Source organism: Akebia trifoliata, chromosome 8, assembly GCF_017979445.1.
Source record: "Akebia trifoliata isolate Shusen 1 chromosome 8, ASM1797944v1, whole genome shotgun sequence".
NCBI lineage: Eukaryota > Viridiplantae > Streptophyta > Magnoliopsida > Ranunculales > Lardizabalaceae > Akebia > Akebia trifoliata.
The window spans coordinates 8,703,934-8,723,322 of record NC_141382.1 but is presented as its reverse complement, the minus strand read 5'-3'; the positions used below and the strand labels follow the sequence as shown (position 1 = coordinate 8,723,322).

At 36.2% G+C, this 19,389-nt stretch overlaps 1 protein-coding gene across 2 annotated transcripts; it reads left to right on the top strand.

The window, feature by feature from the left end:
- Positions 1 to 1,446: 1,446 nt before the first annotated feature.
- LOC147395925 (uncharacterized) lies at positions 1,447 to 19,316 on the top strand. 2 transcript variants are annotated; one of them, XM_086449993.1, is made up of 19 exons: positions 1,447 to 1,630; positions 3,029 to 3,138; positions 3,947 to 4,105; positions 10,552 to 10,617; positions 10,697 to 10,786; positions 10,929 to 11,237; positions 11,404 to 11,501; positions 12,104 to 12,139; positions 12,823 to 12,943; positions 13,021 to 13,257; positions 14,306 to 14,401; positions 14,577 to 14,642; positions 14,806 to 14,844; positions 14,950 to 15,084; positions 15,357 to 15,718; positions 16,106 to 16,199; positions 17,717 to 17,905; positions 18,500 to 18,618; positions 18,925 to 19,316. In XM_086449993.1, the coding sequence occupies exons 2-18, from the start codon at positions 3,040 to 3,042 to the stop codon at positions 18,596 to 18,598; spliced, it is 2,295 nt and encodes a 764-aa protein (XP_086306119.1). In that variant the 5' UTR covers positions 1,447 to 1,630; positions 3,029 to 3,039; the 3' UTR covers positions 18,599 to 18,618; positions 18,925 to 19,316. The 2 variants fall into 2 exon arrangements, with proteins under 2 accessions (XP_086306119.1, XP_086306118.1); XM_086449992.1 differs by lacking the exon at positions 1,447 to 1,630 and having other exon boundaries at positions 2,995 to 3,138.
- Positions 19,317 to 19,389: the final 73 nt, after the last annotated feature.

Here is a 19,389-nt window from a genome sequence, read left to right as displayed (position 1 = left end):
CTCCATTTGAAGAAGCTTGTCCATCATAGGATTGAACCCCACCCCCTACTTCTACTATGGAAACACATATTATTCATAAAAGAGAATCCAAGGGCTCTATCAGTTCTTAAAAGGAATCACTTTAATTGGTTCTATCAAAATCTAGCCCAAGTCTGGACCATTTATTAAGTAAGCACAAGCCATGGACCACATATGTGGTGTTTCGACTATATTCGGGCCAATGCGGGACTAGTGTGCAGTGCCTTTATGTGATGGGATCACTTCACTTTTGAACCCATTCAAGGGCGGAGCCAGGATTTTGCCCATGTGAGCGCAACTAAGAGTATAATTTATTTTTTATTTTTTAAATATTTGTGGGGGTAATAGTAGAGGGTTTTTTTTTACCTATCGCTAATATTTGTTGCAATAGCTCATTAATATACATACTTTGAAAATTCTTGTGGGGGCAAGTGCACCTATTGTAAATCCGCCCCTGAACCCATTGGCTATATCTTCAATACTTGATGGTTCCAGAAATCGAGTGAATAGCGAGTCATTTATATTATTAGGCATGGCCAATCTATTAGACTATTCATGTTTGTTAAGACGACAATACCATTTTTTTTAATGATATTTATACCGAATTAAACCAATGAATTGGAACGAATCAACTGATGGGATCTATATATTTTTTATTTTATACTATGGGACAATTTCAATGGAAATGCCATTGTGCACATCAACTTTTTTCACAAAAAACAAGACATTTTAAGCAATTCCTCTCCCCTTCGATCTTTAAACAAGACGCCAACCAGTTTTTCTGCCTTATTTCACATTAGGCTGCTAACTTCAACCCCAACAAGTTATGAGTAATTAACCTAAAACCCTAAAGTGCTTTGACCAAAGCTTGGTCCATCAAGAAGCACATTAGGTTGTTCAACTTCGACCCAACAAGTTCTAATCCTAAGGAACATAAAATCCTAAAGTCCTTCGGCCCAAGATGGATCCATCGAGAAGAACGTTAGGTAGCCAAACTTCAACCCTTAAGTGCTTCGACTCAACTTCGGTCCATTGGGAAGCACATTATGTTGCTCGACTTCAACTCCAATAGGTTCCGACTCCGAGGAGCACAAAACCCTAAGATGCTTCGGCCCAAACTCGATCCATTGGAGTCCTCGAGCCATCCGATCCATTGCACGTGCTTGGCAGGTGTCAATTCCAAGTGTCTTATAAAAGAAATGCCGGTAAACAAAGGCCGTTGGATTGCGTCACATTTGTCATCAATGAACCAATAAAGTAAACGCCGGTTTAACCATAACTACTACAACTACTAGAAGACCTTAATCGAAGTGGTCACAAGGTTTCACTGCAAAAAGACGAAACTACCCTTGTGGTCACACCACAAAAAGACCAAACTACCTTTCATCGATGTCGCAAAACTAAGTCAAAATGTCTTAAAAAAAATTAAAAAAAATCGAAGCCAACTTTTTCTCCTTCACAAAACACTACAAAGCAGAGGATGTTTTCGGCTCTGTTTTCGGTCTCCTCTTCCGACCAAGCGAAGTCTACAATTTCTCTTTCTGTCTGAGAAAATTAGGGTTTTATGATTTTGGATTTGAAAACCTTAATTTCTTCTGCGTAGTTCGAGCTCGTAAGATTTTATCATGGCAGATTGTCAATTGTTTTTCTTAATGTTTGTTTGATTATATAATTTTCTGTAGTTTCTGTTTGATTTCAACTATGATGATTGAAACCCTAGTTTTTGGAATGTTTGAGTTGACTAGAAAGAGCCTTTAGTATTTGATTCTGATAAACCCTGGTTGTTTTAGATTTTTTTTTTTTTAATAGTTTTGTTTCGTTGATTCTCTCTCTTTATTCAGATTAACCTTTTAATTACTGGAAAAATCTAAACTTTGATTCTCAGTTGATTGAGAATTTGTTATCTAAGTGTTTATAGGAGCATTTCAAACTACAATCTGGTTGTAGATATGATTTTTTGACAAATTTTGCATCCAAGACGACAATCTCTATTTGGTTCAAACCAACACCCTCGATATTAAAATTGCTGACAAGAAGAAATTCTTAATACCTGATGTTATCTCGAGCCTAGTGAGATTGTATTACTCATTTAATCACAAATCAAGTAGTTTTGTAATTAGATGTCGATTACTCATTTAGTTACAAATCTAGTAATTTTGTAATCAAGTCATTGATTACTAAAGAAGGTTAATGTAAATGGCTTAATATAATGATAGATCAATAGGATTTATTTGTCTCCTTATGGGTGACCGTCTTTCTCAATGAAACTATATTAGCGAGCCAAAGCGAATGTAAAAAATGATCGTACCATAATGTGTAACAAGGACACTCCATTTTTTGTTTTTTTATTTTTTTGTTTTTGACTATTTGTTGTGTTAGATACAATTGTCATACTTGTGAAAGACATTCATCGGTCTTCTGCGAGCAAAAAAAGGTTTTGAGTGCACCCTCATTTTTAATTTGTTAAACATGATAATTACATTATTGGATACCTCTATGGAAATATTTTCTTTCACTTTTCTTGTATTTTATTCCTTTGAAAAAAAAAAAAAACTAATGGACATGTGTATAACTAAACATTATATTATAAAGTATTTGTGTCGATGTTATAAGAAAGAAAAGTTGATTGTTTTGGTGCAAGTTTCGAAGGCTCTAAAAAGGGTGAGAGGAAGGCTGAAAAATGTGTTTGGAGGTAGTTAGAGAGAACATTTAGGTCTATTGAATGGAGAAATAGCATAAGGATTCATGTTGCGAAACCCCAATCTTTGGGATAAGGATAAGATGACGACGACGATGATGATATGTATTCTTGTTTCTGCTTTTTGGTAAGGTGTTTTGTTCGATGCCTTATTATAAGTGACTGGGCTGATTTGATAGTGTATCAGCTAAGCCTAATTGGATGTGATACTATCATTTCACAAGTAGAGAACTGCAATATTTACTATACTAGTCAGCCAACTAACTAATTATAACATGACTGTTTGAGAAAATATGAAATTTTCTGTTTCAGGGTTTGCTGTGATGCATCGTGTGGCAAGTGCTGGGAACACATCCAATTCATGTCGTCCTCGCAAGGAAAAGAGGTTAACATATGTGCTTAATGATGCCGATGACTCAAAGGTGTGATGACTTTATTGTTTTTTCTAGTTACTAACCAGACATAGTGAATTGTTAGTTAACCTAGTTGATCGATCTCAAAATCTTGGGGGTGTTAATCGCGAGTCTTTGAGTATGAGTGCCTTGTGTCATTTTTGAGTGTCGTAACCTTTTTTTTTCTTAGTGGACAAGCAACCTAGCTAAGTTATTTTGTTGACTGTTATCCTAGTACAAATGAAAATAGAAATAAAACTAGAAAACGCCATTTCATTGTCTTTCCTCTTTACCACCCGCATAATCTTGTAAAAAGTCATTTTTATCTTTTCTCGACTCATATGGGCCTGCTTGACAAGTTGCAAATATTTCACTAATATTCAGATGTGAGCACCCTCCTACTATATGTATCGGGGCTTTGGATATCATTTGCCTTGGCATCACTCCCTAGGTCTTATCGTGGGTTTATCCTCTTTTGAAATCGTGGAGTCTTCCCTTGCTTTATTCCTTAGTGTTCCTGTTGTTTCATGGGTTGCATAAAAAAAAAAATCATATTTTAAATCTTTGGAGTCTTGTATGTCATTTTCCCATACTTTTATTCTAATGGGTAATGTTATTAACTCTCTTCTTGAAGTGGTATATGCTGAATTTTCTTTGTGTATGAAGTTCTTTCAGGAAACTTTGTACTTCTCTTTTTATACTTAACAAATTTAGTTATCAGAAAAAAATCTCATCCCATTTTCTAAGGTGGTATTGTAATCATGATTTTATTCTGTCAGATTAGTTTCATCTATGCATCAGCTGTTTTAATTTGCTTAGGAATGCTGTCCATTTGCAGCATTGTGCAGGCGTAAATTGCCTGGCTGTATTAAAAACATCAGCACTTGGTAACTGTGACTATCTATTTACTGGAAGTCGAGACGGGACTCTGAAGAGGTGGGCATTGGCTGAAGATGCTGCCACATGGTCTGCCACATTTGAGTCACATGTTGATTGGGTATTTCCCTTTCCATAACTTAAGCTTTTGAATTATTTAAGCTACCATACCCTTGAATATACTAGTTAATAACTGAATTATGACTCTTTGGAATCTAGTAATCTTTCAATATGGGTGGATCTTACCTATCACACACACACACACACATACATATGTGGGCGTTCGAGGGTCATATAAGAAACCAAACATTGTGCCAAACATTTTTCAATATATGGGTTAGAAGTTTCGGAATGGGCTCATTTTACAAGCTGAAGAATTGTGAACCGTCAATTATTTGTAGAAGCATTTGTGTGTGGAAGAATCTTGGACCATCAATTATATATATAAATGTGGATCTTTGGATTTGGGAAAACTACCGATCGAGTTGTTCTAGAAGTATTTTGGTAGTCTACTTTTTAGGTTATCTACAAATGATTTCTCCTCAATGAGCAGATAGAAAATGGAGTTCACCGGCATGGTGCTTTGGCACAAAAAATTATCTATAAAAAGATTTTGCACATGAAGAGGTTTGAATGTCTCTCTCTTTTTTGTAGGGTTAAGTTTCCCGTTTATGGTTGCAGTGTGATATGTAACTGTTGGGATACAAATGTGGTGGGGCAGTGAGATACATTTCAAGATGTGTAAGTTTCTGAGAAAGAGTTGCTCACTGATTTCTCTTATCTTGAATGAAAGATTACATAAAAATATATAAAGGAGTTGGCTGCAATAGGCAAGACCTAAGATTAGGAACTAATCAAACTAACAGAGGAAAGAGTCCTCTACTAATCTAGTAAATAAAATAACTGAGAGATCTGGTAATATATAGCCAGAATCTCCTTATTAAGATATTCTTAAAATATTAGATATAATCCCTAAAAGTCCTAACTAACTTTGACTGAGAATTCCACACTCCCCCTCAAGTTGGGTTGTAAATATTGTACATGCCCATCTTGTGACTCAGTTCTTCAAAGTTAGGTCTTGAAAGCGCTTTAGTAAGTATGTCTGCAGTTGGTGACCTCGTAGGAGTGTAAACCAGCTGCACTACTGCATTCTCAATTTTCTCTGAGATGAAGTGCTGATCTATCTCAATGTGTTTCGTCCTATCATGATGCACAGGGTTCTTTGCAATTCTTATGACAGCTTGATTATCGTAGAACATCTTGATGGACTTCTCAACTGCTACTCCACATTCCTTCACAAATACCAAAAGCTAAGGATCTAAATTCAGCCTCTGCACTGCTTCTTGAGATTACGGATTGCTTTTTACTTCTCCATGTCACGAGATTTCCCCAAACATAATAACAATACCTTGATGTCGATCTCCTATCTAACACATCTTCTGCCCAATCTGCATCTAAGAAGACTTCAACATCTCTCTTGTCATTCTTCTTGTATAATAAACCTCTTCCTGAAGTCATCTTAAGATACCTCAAGATCCTATTCACAGCTTTCATGTGTTCTTCTGTTGGGTTGTACATAAACTGGCTTACAACACTAACAGAGAAGCCAATATCAACTCGAGTGTGTGAGAGGTAGATAAGTCGGCCAACTAGTCTTTGATATCTCCTCCTGTTTACTTGTGCACTTTCCTTTTCAGTTCCTATCTTCTTGGTAGAATCCATTGGAGTGTCTGCAGGTTTACATCCAAGCATATCTGTTTTGTTAAGCAAATCCAGAATATATTTACGTTGGGAGACAATTATACCTTTCTTCGATCGTGCCACCTCCATGTCAAGAAAGTATCTAAGGTTTTCGAGGTCCTTGATTTCAAATTCCTTAGCTAAAAGCATATTCAATTTCAGGAGTTCTTCCTCATAGTCACCTGTTAGGATGATGTCATCAACATATACAATCAACATTGCTATTTTCCTTTTTGGAGAAAATTTCACAAATAATGTATGATCGGCCTGACATTGAGTGTACTCATGTTTAATCATTGAGTTTGCAAACCTGTTAAACCATGCTCGTGGAGATTGTTTGAGTCCGTATAGAGATTTTTTAAGTTTGCACACCTTATTGTTGTTGAAGGAAGTTTCCAGTCCAGGAGGTATCTCCATGTACACTTCTTCATCCAATTCACCATTCAGGAATGCGTACTTGACATCTATTTGATGCAAGGGCCAATCTTGGTTTGCTGCAAGGGAGAGGAAACTCTGATAGTGTTGAGTTTGGCCACTGGAGCAAATGTTTCTTAGTAATCTATTCCATAAGATTGTGTAAAGCCCTTAGCAACAAGACGGGCTTTAAATCTCTCAATACTTCCATCGGCCTTATGCTTGATTGTAAAGATCCACTTACAACCAACTAGTTTCTTCCTAGGGGGAAGTTATGAGATTACCCATGTGCCATTTTTCTCCAAAGTTCCAATTTCTTTTCTGATTGCTTTTCTCCACTCTGGGTTTTTGAGAGCTTCTTGAATAGAGTTAGGGACCTGTACGTTGTTAAGAGCAACAACAAATGCCTGATAGGAAGGTGTCAAGTCGTCATATGAAATAAATTTGCAAATAGAATGATTCGTGTATGTTCTAACACCTTTTCTCAGAGCAATTGGAAAATTTGAATCGTTAATAGTAAGAGCAACAATCTCAAGATCAGCAGTACCTTTACTTGAGTGAATTTCAATTGGTTTTGGATCCGGTTCAAAATTTTGGTGGTATGTGAGAGGTGTTGTGTGCTCTATCTCTCTTGGACTTCTTTTTCTTCCTAACATAGACACGAAGCTCATCATTTGCAATATGTGGTGATGGAAGATGACTCTCGGATTGGTGGACTGGTGACTAAGGTGTCACATTGATTTCAAGATTTGGAAGATGGTTGATTTCTGGATAAGTGATTGAAATAGGTTGTGGTGGCTGTGAGGAGTCCCCGGGTTGAAGAGTATAGTCTGGATTGATTTCAATACCATGAATAGTGTCCCAAAATTGATATTCCCTCATGTTCTGCCCCTGAATATCAGATTTGGGGTAGTAGGATTGATGTTCAAAGAATGTCACATCCATTGAATTATACATCTTTCTAGTTACAGGAGAGTAGCACTTATAACCCTTTTGATTTGGGGAGTATCCGAGAAAGATACATTTGATGGATTTATGGTCTAATTTACTACGATGTTGTTGATGTATGTGAACGAAGACTGAGCACCCGAATATTTTAGGAGGAAGTGAGGAGATGATTTTAGTATGTAGGAAGGAGTTAAGGAGAACTTGACAAGGAGTTTGGAACTTTAGAACTCTGGTGGGCATTCTATTAATAAGGTATGCAGTTGTAAGGACTGCCTCTCCCCAATATTGTTTTGGAACGTGAGTAGAGAACATGAGAGACCATGCTACTTCTAACGAACGTCTGTTTTTTCTCTCTGCAACCCCATTTTGTTGGGGAGTGGTAACACAAGAACTCAAGTGAACTATGCCCTGACTCAAGAGATAGGTACTGAGGATAGATTTGAAGTATTCTCTGGCATTATTAGTTTTTAGGACTTGGATCTTGGTTTGGAATTGAGTTTGTATTATGGAGTTGAAATTTTGAAAAATTTGGCCAACTTCAGATTTTTCTTTCATAAGAAATATCTAGGTCAATCTAGTGTGATCATCAACAAAGGATACAAACCAACGTGTTCCTGTCATATTTTTAATTCTTGAGGGGCCCCACTCATCACTATGAATTATGGAAATTGGATGAGATGGTTTATATGATAGAATATGATAATGGTTCCGTGTATGTTTGGCAAATTGACTAATTTCACAATTGAAAATTTTCGAACTTTTATTGATAAACAAAGAAGGAAATAATTTTTCAAGGTACATGAAATTTGGATGACCAAGGTGATAGTGCCATAACATAATCTCACTATCTTTATTAACACTGGAATTTAAAACTAACCGACTCTTAAAGGACACACAACTTGCATTCTGAGCTTGTCTTCTTGGAAGATAATCGTCTTTGAGAAGAAAGAGTCCAGAACACAACTCAGCATTGTCAATCGTCCTCTCCGAATCCAATTCCTGAAATTCACTCAAATTTGGGAAAAACTTAGTGATGCAGTTAAGATCATGAGTCAATTTACTGATTGAGAGCAAATTGCAGTCCAAATTAGGGACATGGAGAACAAAGTTTAGATTCAGGTCCTTTGTAACCCTGATTGAACTAGTTCCTACAACTTTGGATAGAGATCTGTCAGTTATTCGGACTGTTTGATTCTCATGGCATTGGTTGTATTCGTGAAATATTATTGCATCTCCCGTCATGTGTTTTAATGCTCCAGAGTCACTGATTCACGGTCTTGAATGCCTTTTATTAATTGTGAAGGCATTGGAAAAATTACCTTTCTGTGCTAACATGCTTGTTCCAAGGACAGAAGTGCTTGACTGGGATATTGAACTTTGGTTGAAGAGTTTCTGTAGGACTTCGAGTTGTTCTTTGGTGAAAGGGCTTGTCTCGGTAGGTGCTGGATTTTCATTTGTGGTAGCAACAACATTGGCTCGGCTTTCCCTATCATTTGTTGATTGTGATGGCTTCCAGTCTACAGGTTTGCCATGAATTTTCCAGCAATTTTCTCTGAGATATCCAGGTTTGCGGCAGTGGTCACACCAAGGTCTCCATTTTTTTTGTCGATTGTCATTATTGTTGTTCGGTTGGGTTCCACGGATTACAAGGGCAGATCCTTCGAGTGTGGGAGTTGAATTTTGAAATCCCATCATCACCTTCTTCTTACTTTCCTCACGACGAACTTATGAGAATGCCTCTTTAATACTCAACAGAGGCTTTGTCCCCATTATTTTGCCTCTGACTTTGTCCAGGTTTTTGTTGAGGCCGAGAAGAAATTTGAAGGTCCGTTTTTTCTCCACAATTTTCCTGTATAGGGCTGTGTCTTCCGAGCACTTCCATGTGTGGACTTCGAACATATCTAGATGTTGCCAGTGGCGGGTAAGAATATTAAAATATTGAGTAATCGTGAGATCCCCTTGGCGCAGATCATGCAATATGGCTTCAATTTCGAACAATTCTGAAGTACTTTCAGAACTTGAATATGTCTCTCTTGCAGTGTCCCAGATTTCCTTGGCTGTTCTGTACAGAAGGAAATTCTCTCCTATATCATTGTTCATCGAATTAATCAGCCATGACATTACCATATCATTCTTTGTTTTCCATAGCTTGAATTTATGGCCAGTTTTCTCCGGTACAATGACTTCACCGGTGAGATAATCGTCTTTTCCTTTTCCGCAAATAAACATCATCATGGATTGGGACTATTGGAGGAAATTTTGTCCGTTGAGTTTGTGACTTGTGATGAGAAGAGAAGAGTGTTCTATTCCTCCATGATTGCTTGCAGTAGGTACTGTTTCTGGATTGGAGGTCATTTCGGATGTGGAGCTTTGTCTCTCAGTCGCCATGCCGTATTTGGTCATGTGGGAGAATTAGGTTTTCAGAACCTAGCTCTGATACCATGTAAGTTTATGAGAAAGAGTTGCGTACTGATTTCTCTTATCTTGAATGAAAGATTACATAGAAATATACAGAGGAGTTGGCTGCAATAGGCAAGCCTTAAGATTAGGAATTAATCAAGCTAACAGAGGAAAGAATCCTCCACTAATCTAGGAAATAAAAAAACTGTGAGATCTGGTAACATACAACCATAATCTCCTTATTAAGATATTCCTAAAATATTAGATATAATCCCTAAAAGTCCTAACTAACTTTGATTGAGAATTTCACAAGATGAGTGACTTGACTAAACATGAAATGTCTTACTGGAATGTGTTGATTATCATCACACCAATCAAGTATGGAGCGTCATTCTTGAAGGACAGTATCTCACCCACCCAACCGTATTGGAAATTTTTAACTTTTTTACTTCATAATATTACTATTAGTAAAATCTCCTTACAATAAATATTGCAGGATTTTGTGGAAACTTGTTAATTTCTACCAATATGTCATCTTCTTTACTAATAGCCTTACAATTAACATAGAAGGAAAATACTATACTGCTATTAATTAAAACTTAGCTGTAATTAAAATTAACTATAAACTAACCTAAGTTCTTCATCTTTGGAATTTTGTGGCTTATATTGTTGTCTTGGCATATACATATTGAAGGTTGCCTTTTTTTCTGTGGCTAAAGAAACTCTTTGAAGTATTTTTTGAGGGGTGGGGTTTGGTGGTTTGTGTCTGTGCTGTGTGGGTGAGTGCTGGGTGGGGTAATCCTGTGCAGAATGATTTCTAGATGCTACAATATTTTGAATCTTTGAGATAGCAGTTGTGAAGGTTCTATTTTATATGTTATTCTGTATCTCCATTTAAGATGAATTGATGGTAGCTATACATTTCGTGATGTTGGTCTGTGCTCTCTGTGTGTGAGCCCATTGAAATTCACTTGTAATATCATATTAATTCCTAGGGCTGCATTTTAATACACTGTATGCTTATGTGTTGACTGCTTATAACATAGATCCCTTTGATTGGTGCAGGTTAATGATGCAGTGGTTGCCGGCAATAATACCCTCATTTCGTGCTCTTCAGACAGCACTCTCAAGGTTCATTTATTTTCTGTAAACTATTTATGATTTTCTAATTTATGCTTTATTTAACTGTTTTATTCTGTTGATATACCAGACATGGGATTGCTTGTCTGATGGGATTTGTACCAGAACTCTCCGTCAACACTCTGATTATGTCACTTGTCTTGCTGCAGCTGGAAAAAATGTAATTTCTTACTAAAAAATTTCTTGGTTTTTTTTATGGCTGAGTTTGGTGGGTGAGAGTTTAACTTGTATATTCTTGGAAGAATTGTTTTTGTCCTGGTTGCTTTAAGTCTCTGATCCTTTTATAGTGTCATGCATTTTAGAGCAATTTTATTGCCTCTGGTGGCCTTGGTGGAGAAGTTTTTATTTGGGACCTTGAAGCTGCTCTTGTTCCAGTTTCAAAGTCAGCTGATGCGATGGTGGATGATAGCTCAAATGGTACAATTGGTTCTAGCAACTCTGGGTTGCCTATTACAGGTCTACACTCTATTAGTTCAAGCAGCAGTATTTCTCCGCACACACCACGGCCACACGGATGTAGCACCATTGCTGCCAAAGGTCATAAAGAATCAGTATATGCGTTGGCAATGAATGATAGTAACACTTTACTTGTTTCTGGTGGAACTGAGAAGGTATAATGTGATCCTTACGTTTAGTTTCCTATGTCCAACCTTTCTATATTTGTGTATTATTATATGTATTGGTCAAACTATAATTGTTTTTATATTTAGGTTTGCTTTGCTCGACTATAGCTTTTGGTTAGAAGAGTTGTTAATGGTTTCGAAAATCACTCTGTAGGTTGTTCGTGTTTGGGATCCAAGAACTTGTTCAAAAACTATGAAGCTAAGAGGACATACAGATAACATTAGGGCTTTGCTTCTGGATTCCACTGGCAGGTTGGTTGAATCCTTAAATGTAATATGCAGTTGATTTGATTCACTTGTTGCTTCCTCCATTTTACCTAAACTTTACCATTTTGCTGCTCGATCCTCCACATAACGAGAAAACTTAGCTGCTACTTGATCTACCCTACTTTTGCATTCTATTACCATGCCAGTGGTTTACATTTTTCACTAACATCATTCTGTAATCTAGTTATTAGTGGCATGCCCAAACCTGGCCTGTGTCATATTGCTTGATGTATTGCCATAAACAGCGAGTTTTGACTGGAGAAGTGGTGGCTTCTTAATGTATCTTGGCTTATTGATGTGGAGGGAATCATTTAGAAATACTTCCCTTGTTCATTAATGAGTTAGGATATTTCCATCGTTCTGGTGCTTCTTGGTTGTGCCATAGTATGGTGCTTCATCTTGCTTTTGTGAATTATACCAACATACAATGATATCCCTAGAGTTTTTGAGTCAGTTCGCATCTTGTTGGATTATTGATCTTGGTGATTTTAATTGGACTGCTCATTTGATTTGGTGACATTTCTGAACTATGCATCTCTCAAATGTATTGTAAAAGCTAATTATCACTTCTCATTCTTTTGTTGTAGGTTTTGCTTATCAGGATCCTCTGATTCTATGATCAGGTAATGTTGGCTATTATATTTATCTTATAACCTAAAAAAGGAGAATTATTTGTAATTTATGTGAGCCATATTGTTAGTTACAAATTGTTGTGACTATAGTTAATTAGACATTTGTTACTTCAAGATTACCAGGTTTTTGAAAGTAGGCCTTATGTTTAATCATTCTAGGTGTTACATGAACAAACATTCACTCCTAGTTATATTTGTTTGCAGGTAAAAAAAAATGTTAATGGGAAAAAAGATCAAAATTTTCTGTGGTTAGAAGCATATGGAATATTTGGTCTTTCAACTTTAGTATGATATTTGGTGGTTTTTCCTCTATTTGAACTGAAACTTTAAGATGAGCTGCAGCGGCTAATACCTAACTATGCTGTGTGATTAGCTGGAAAACAATGGATGCATGATTGGTGCCACAAACCACTCTAGATTTTGTGAACTTTGAGATCAAAATTTTGATTTATGGTTGATTTCATTATTTCCTTTTTCTTTTTTGTTTGTTTTCTCTCATTTCTTTCAAGAAGGAATATCTTACTTTCTAGACTACATGTTTTGGTTGGACTTAGGAACGCTATATTGTATCTTACTTCTTGGTATTAGCCATTGAAAATGCAAAAAATGAATGTTATAGAAGAAATTTTTGTCATATTCTTCTTGTGATTGATTTCACTTTCTCACTTCCTTAGACTATGGGATCTCGGTCAGCAGCGATGCGTTCATTCCTATGCTGTACATACAGATTCTGTTTGGGCACTTGCTAGCACTCCAACATTCAGCCATGTTTATAGTGGTGGGAGGGACCTTTCTGTAAGTAACATTCTCGTCAGAACTTAACTACTACCTTTTGTTATTCGACTTACTTAATGCTTTTGTGGTTCTCTCAGTTATACCTTACAGACTTGGCCACTAGAGAGAGCCTTCTACTTTGCACAAAGGAATATCCTATTTTGCAACTTGCACTGCATGATGATAGCATATGGGTTGCAACAACAGATTCTTCTGTGCATAGGTGGCCAGCCGAAGGGCGTGACCCTCAGAAGGTTTTTCAAAAAGGTGGTTCATTCTTGGCGGGCAACTTATCATTCTCTAGAGCAAGGGCTTGCTTAGAAGGATCTGCTCTTGTAAGTCATACTCTGATACTTTTATGCTTTCCTGTTGAAGGAGGCATAGTTCTGATACAGTGGTTCTTTTCATTTCTTGATTTAAGAATGAACTTGAAATTTCCTTTAGACTTCATTCTCCACTGATTGCTAGGTAACATCTGGGACATTTTAATCTCTAGGTATTTGAATACATTTATAATATGATCTAAAATATCAGCCAAAACTTATGGATGTTCTTATTTTTGTAACACATTTTGTGTCACTTGAGTCTTGTTCAGACCTGCAATATATATATATATTTGATAAGTAATAAAACGTAATATATTTATAATCATTTGGTATCTCAATGGAGAAATCCTCTATGTACATCATGTGTTTTTTTTCCCCAGAAATTTTGAGATTTAGAATGCCTTTCCATTTTAATGTTGCGTGGATATCTGATTTAGACCCATGGCTCAGTTGGTTTGACACATTGCAAAGCAACTTGGAGGTCATGGGTTCAAATCCAGCTTAGTCTACAATTTAGCAAAACTTAGGGTGAATTTTTTATTTCCATAACAGCCCAGCCATGTATTTATGTAATGTGTTTGGTTGGTTTTCCATTTACCTTTTGTATTTTACTCTTAATTAATGCAATTGATCTCATCTGTTCTAAACTTAAAAGTAACAATTTAAAAGGTAAAAAAAGAAGAAAGAAACGAATATCTAATACTAGTCTTTGAGTATCTGATGAATTTTTTTCAAGGCAGGTTTATTTGTCAAGCCTTTTGAATTCTTGCTCGAAGGTTAGAAAGTAGAAAACATTTCAAAGTAAGGGGAATAAAATTGAAATGTTTTATGTTTTATATGTTCTTAAATTCTTCTGCTTATTGAAACCATTATTTTGGATTTGCAGTATAATTTTGATACTAGAAATCTTCTGATGAACATCCTGATTATCTGACTCTACATTTGTTTGGGTCTCTACTCAGAAATAGTTCAGTAGTCTTTGCTTTCTTGTTTCTTGTAGGTGTTCATGTAACTTCTTTTATTGTTGTGAGGTATAAACTGTTTATAATTTTCCCAGGTTCCTGCTTACAAAGAACCCTCCTTTACCATCCCTGGAACTCCAGGGATTGTGCAGCATGAAATTCTAAATAATAGAAGGCAGGTTCTGACCAAGGTGATTGATGCTTGCCCTTCCCTTTCCATGTCACAAATATCATTTGTGTCAGTATCAAATTGACAGTCCTGATTCTGAAGTGCTGGTCCTTTTGATGTTCTTGTAATTGCATTAGATGCAAAATTATGCCTTTGTTACAACCAAAATTCTTTATTTATTTATTTTTCTTTTGTAGGATACAACAGACTCAGTGAAGCTATGGGAGATTACCAGGGGCATCGTGGTTGAGGATTATGGCAAGGTTTCATGAGTAAAATTGTTCCCTTTGTTCCATCATTTACTAGTCTGTTAAATTTTGGCTGGTTATGTTATGTGAATATTCTGGAGAGCGAAAACTACTGCCACTATAATATTCAAGTTTCCTGTTATGGGAACGCTGATAACTTGTAATGGATAACTTGCAGGTTTCATTTGAAGAGAAGAAGGAAGAACTGTTTGAGATGGTATAGATGCTAAGTTTTTTAATGTGTGGTGTTGGTATACATATTTCTGTCTTGCAAAGCTTGAGTGATTGTTCCTTTATTCCTTTTTTTTTTTTACATCTCCAGGTTAGTATTCCTGCGTGGTTCACAACAGATACTAGGCTTGGAAGCCTGTCTATCCATTTGGACACCCCACAATGCTTTTCCGCTGAGATGTATTCTGTTGAACTGAACACTCTTGGGGTACCTGATGATCACAAGGTAATCTATTTGGTGATTTGGTTGTTATAGTTTAGCCTATTTTATTCTGGGCCTATTTGCCTATGTTGAACTAGCTGGTCTTAAAAATAATCTTAAAATCACATAGATGAGCTGTAAAATAGTTGCTCTTTAATGAGTGTCTATCGTTATTAGGATGCTCGATATATTGAAATCTATTGGTGTCTTGAAATCATATGCAGGGATGAAATTGTGAAAACATTTATTTATTTTTAGAATAAAAATTTCTCACTAAATTACATTCAATTCTGCAGATCAATTTAGGTGAAGAGACCCTTAAGGGTTTATTGGCTCATTGGTTGGCTAAAAGAAGGCTGAAATCGGGATTGCACATTTCAGCTAATGGTGATGTTCCATCAATGAAGGATACTTCTGTTAGGAATCATGCCCACTCAAGAGTTGAAGTTGATGATAATGCCGAAAACGTCTCTATGGTCCATCCTGCGTTTGAGTTTTCAACAGTTTCCCCACCTTCCATTATTACCGAGGGCTCTCATGGGGGCCCATTGAGGAAGAAAATCACCGACTTAGATGGCACTGAAGATGAGAAGGATATTCCTTGGTGGTGTATGGATTGTCTTTTATATAAAAGATTACCATGCAAGGACAATACAAAGTAATGTTCTGCCCTTAATGCATATATACGTACATATTTACTTTTTTACGTGTTAATATAACTAGTCATCTACATTATGACTATTACAGTTTATAAACCCGTGTGGTCTTAATTGAGAAAAAAATAAATAGGAAACTACATGGTTTATTTTATTTTATTTTTTTCAGTGTTGCTCAGTACTTCAATGTGTATTTATATTATTTTATTTTTTTCATTTTGTTACGAGATAATGTTCTCAGTTCTCATTACAAAAAACAAAGGAAACAAAAAACAGAAAAATAAAGGGACGAATTATGCTTCAACTTCGTACTGGATGCTAAGGGGGTGGTTCAATTCAATTACCTTGTTTGCTGTAGTTGGCTAAGGTGAAATAGTTTTTTCCTGCAGGTGCAGCTTCTCTCTACATCCATGTGAAGGTTCAACTGCCCAAATTCTCACACAAGGGAAACTAAGTGCACCTCGGATATTGCGAATACACAAAGTAAGTAACTAAGTGCCCAAATCAATCAAGTACTTCATCATAATTTCTTGCCTTTTGTTTGTACTGAAATAGTATCCTAGTGAATGACTTACATGGAATTGGTTTCTGGAGGTGAAAGATGCATGTAATTGTGGGATGGTTATTTTACTAAGGTATTGTTCTGGTTGTCTAAAACTAGCCACAGGAAGTTGTTTCACTCTATTAGGTTTGGTATTCTTCTAAATTCCTAACAATTTCCCCTTTTTTTCAAAGAAAAATGTCTTGAAGAATATGTTAATAGCATGCTTCACAGTCTTAGTGTACAAGATTTGGTAAAATAGTATTTAGCTATCCAAAAAGATAAAAATAAAAATAAAAATAAATCATAAACTAGTATAGGCGTTCATCTAGCTTAGAATACTGTAATGAATTAAAAAAAAAAATGCTTCATTTTATTTAACTAAATGACACTCATAGGATCATTATATTTGTTATGCAGATCGGTGTCCCAGCTATTGACAGCTGTACGATGCCTTATCCTCATGAGAATAATATGATGTTTGGTAATTTGTATGTTTGACAATATGCTGATATGGTAGCAAAATGTGTATTGTTAGTTGATGTGATATATATAGGGAAATGTTCAACACTCTAAGCTTTACCCTACACTTTAACAAACGTGTTTTGTCCTACATGGGTTAGAAGTTTTGGAATGGGGTGATTTTTGGTGAGGATGATCTCTATGGTGAGGAGATCATCCTCACCAAAAATCAGCTCATTCCAAAACTTCTAACCCCATCAAAAATGGTTTATAAAAAATGAACGGTCCATGATTTTTCAACTTGTAAACATGGGGCTAAAAATTTCGGAATGGGCTGATTTTTGGTGAAGATGATCTTCTAATCATAGAGATCATCCTCACCAAAAATCAGCCCATTCCAAAACTTCTAACCCATGTAGGACAAAACACGTTTGTTAAAGTGTAGGGTACCCTACACTTTAACAAACGTGTTTTGTCCTACATGGGTTAGAAGTTTTGGAATGGGGTGATTTTTGGTGAGGAGGATCTCTATGGTGAGGAGATCATCCTCACCAAAAATCAGCTCATTCCAAAACTTCTAACCCATGTAGGACAAAACACGTTTGTCAAAGTGTAGGGTAAAGCTTAGGGTGGGGAACGGGACCCATATATATATATATATATATATATATATATATTGGTTATCATGGGTATCTCCACCCTTCGGGTGAGACTAATCCCATGGTCACACGCACCGCCCCCTCGGAAAGTCCTATTAACATATGTATTGTCTACAATTAAATCAATTAAATAATGTAGTTCTACCATGTCATATATCAATAACATGTTGAACCAGTATACTGTATGTTATTTATGACATGGTACATGCGTTAGAGAGAAATTTTTATGCGGAATAGATTTATTTAGGCTTTATCTTACAAAATTTTCTCTTATGTGGGTTTCTTGTTAAAAGAATCTACATATCGAAGAATGACTTTTGATTGATTTGTTTGTGCAGGTTATTAACTATGTCATAGAAAAAATTGTTCTTGACAAACCATTGGATGGTGGTGGTTCCGATGGCATGTTCTCTCCTGGACTTGCAGGACAATCACAACTTTCAACTGCTTTAGGTGATGGCACTTTTCGGTCAGGCTTGAAGCTCCAAAAGCTAAAGCCTTCTTTGGAGATTTTGTGCAATAATCAGGCAAGTGGGTTGCATCTGAAATGATGGAAAATCGATAGTAATTTACAAGTCTCTTCATTAAGTGGTTCTCCAATTGTGAGTTCCAATATCTCGTGTCCAGTCTGCATGTTTCTGGGCTTAGGGACCTGTGAGTAGAACGATGGTTGAATGTTTCTGCTCTGCTGAGACTATCTTGAAAACTCACACATTGAATTTGCCAAACATCAGACACTGTTTCTACCTTATTCATCATACTCTTTCTCCTAATAGATCATGTATATAGCTAGGAAATGATCCCTAGCCTTGTCCATAATAGATAAAAGGCCTTGAAAATGTTCATGTCCTTTACAAACCTCTTTTGAATGTTACTCACCGTCGCACCGTGCTTTCATGTAAGAGGGCATGAGCGCTGACATGAATGTAGATGTTCTATTCAATTGTCTGGTGACCCACTTGCAGTAATCTATCAAGAGCAATCTAAGTGATGGGTCAGTTGCATGCTTTTAAAATGTTTTATTATGGAATACCATGTATATATTTCTCTGCTTTGTATTTTCTTCGTGTTGATGGTCTTCTTTTAACCTGGAGTTCGTGTGGATTTTTTTTTTCTTCCAGGTATTATCCCCTGAAATGAGCTTAGGCACGGTCCGAGCTTATATATGGAAGAAATCTGAGGACTTGGTCCTCAATTACAGAGTGGTTCAGGGCAGATAATTCCTTGGCACAACTTGGAGGTGAGTGCTTCCAGATTTATCTTATTTAACCCTTCATCCTGTCTTGTACGATCTCATTCTATTTGTTTTACGGCAACTGAGATAAACAAAAAACCCAGAGACTTGAATGTCATTATACTTCTAGGTTTTTTTTTTTCCCTCCATTTTGTTTAGGAAAGGCATTATACATGGTAAGATTTCTGAGTTCATTTGTCGATGTCATTGAATTTCACTATTTTTGGTAATCCATCATTCTAATCAATAATTGACTAGAAATATTTCCTAGAGAAACAGACACCAATCAATCTTGTTTCTCACTTGTTGTAGATGCTTGAGATTTGTGGTGATGGAAAGGGTCGTCCTCCGCTAGTGTAAAAACTTCAGAACTATTTATTGGTTCCTTGTAAATCTGGAAAGCCATTCAATCCATGAAAGAAAGTTGTTCTCCCATAAGTTTCCGAGAAATTTCTCAGGGACAATTTGTATGGTATGTGCAGCTTTTAAGTTTTCATTACAGGCTTGCAAGCCCGGGTGTTATTGCTGAGGATAGATGTGTTATAGGACAAGTTTAAAAAAAAAAAAAAAAAAGTTAGGACTTTGAAAGAGAAGCTTAAGGTTCATTTGTAGGAAAAGTTTGGGATGATGATGTCAAAAGCAATGTACATATGAATCTGTCGGAACCTATGCCTATGGAAATGAAGGAATTTCACTTATATTAAGTTGAATGAGTTGACGGTGCATAATTTTTATTTTCTCTCTTCATTTTGTTGCAGCATTTTCACACATTTTATG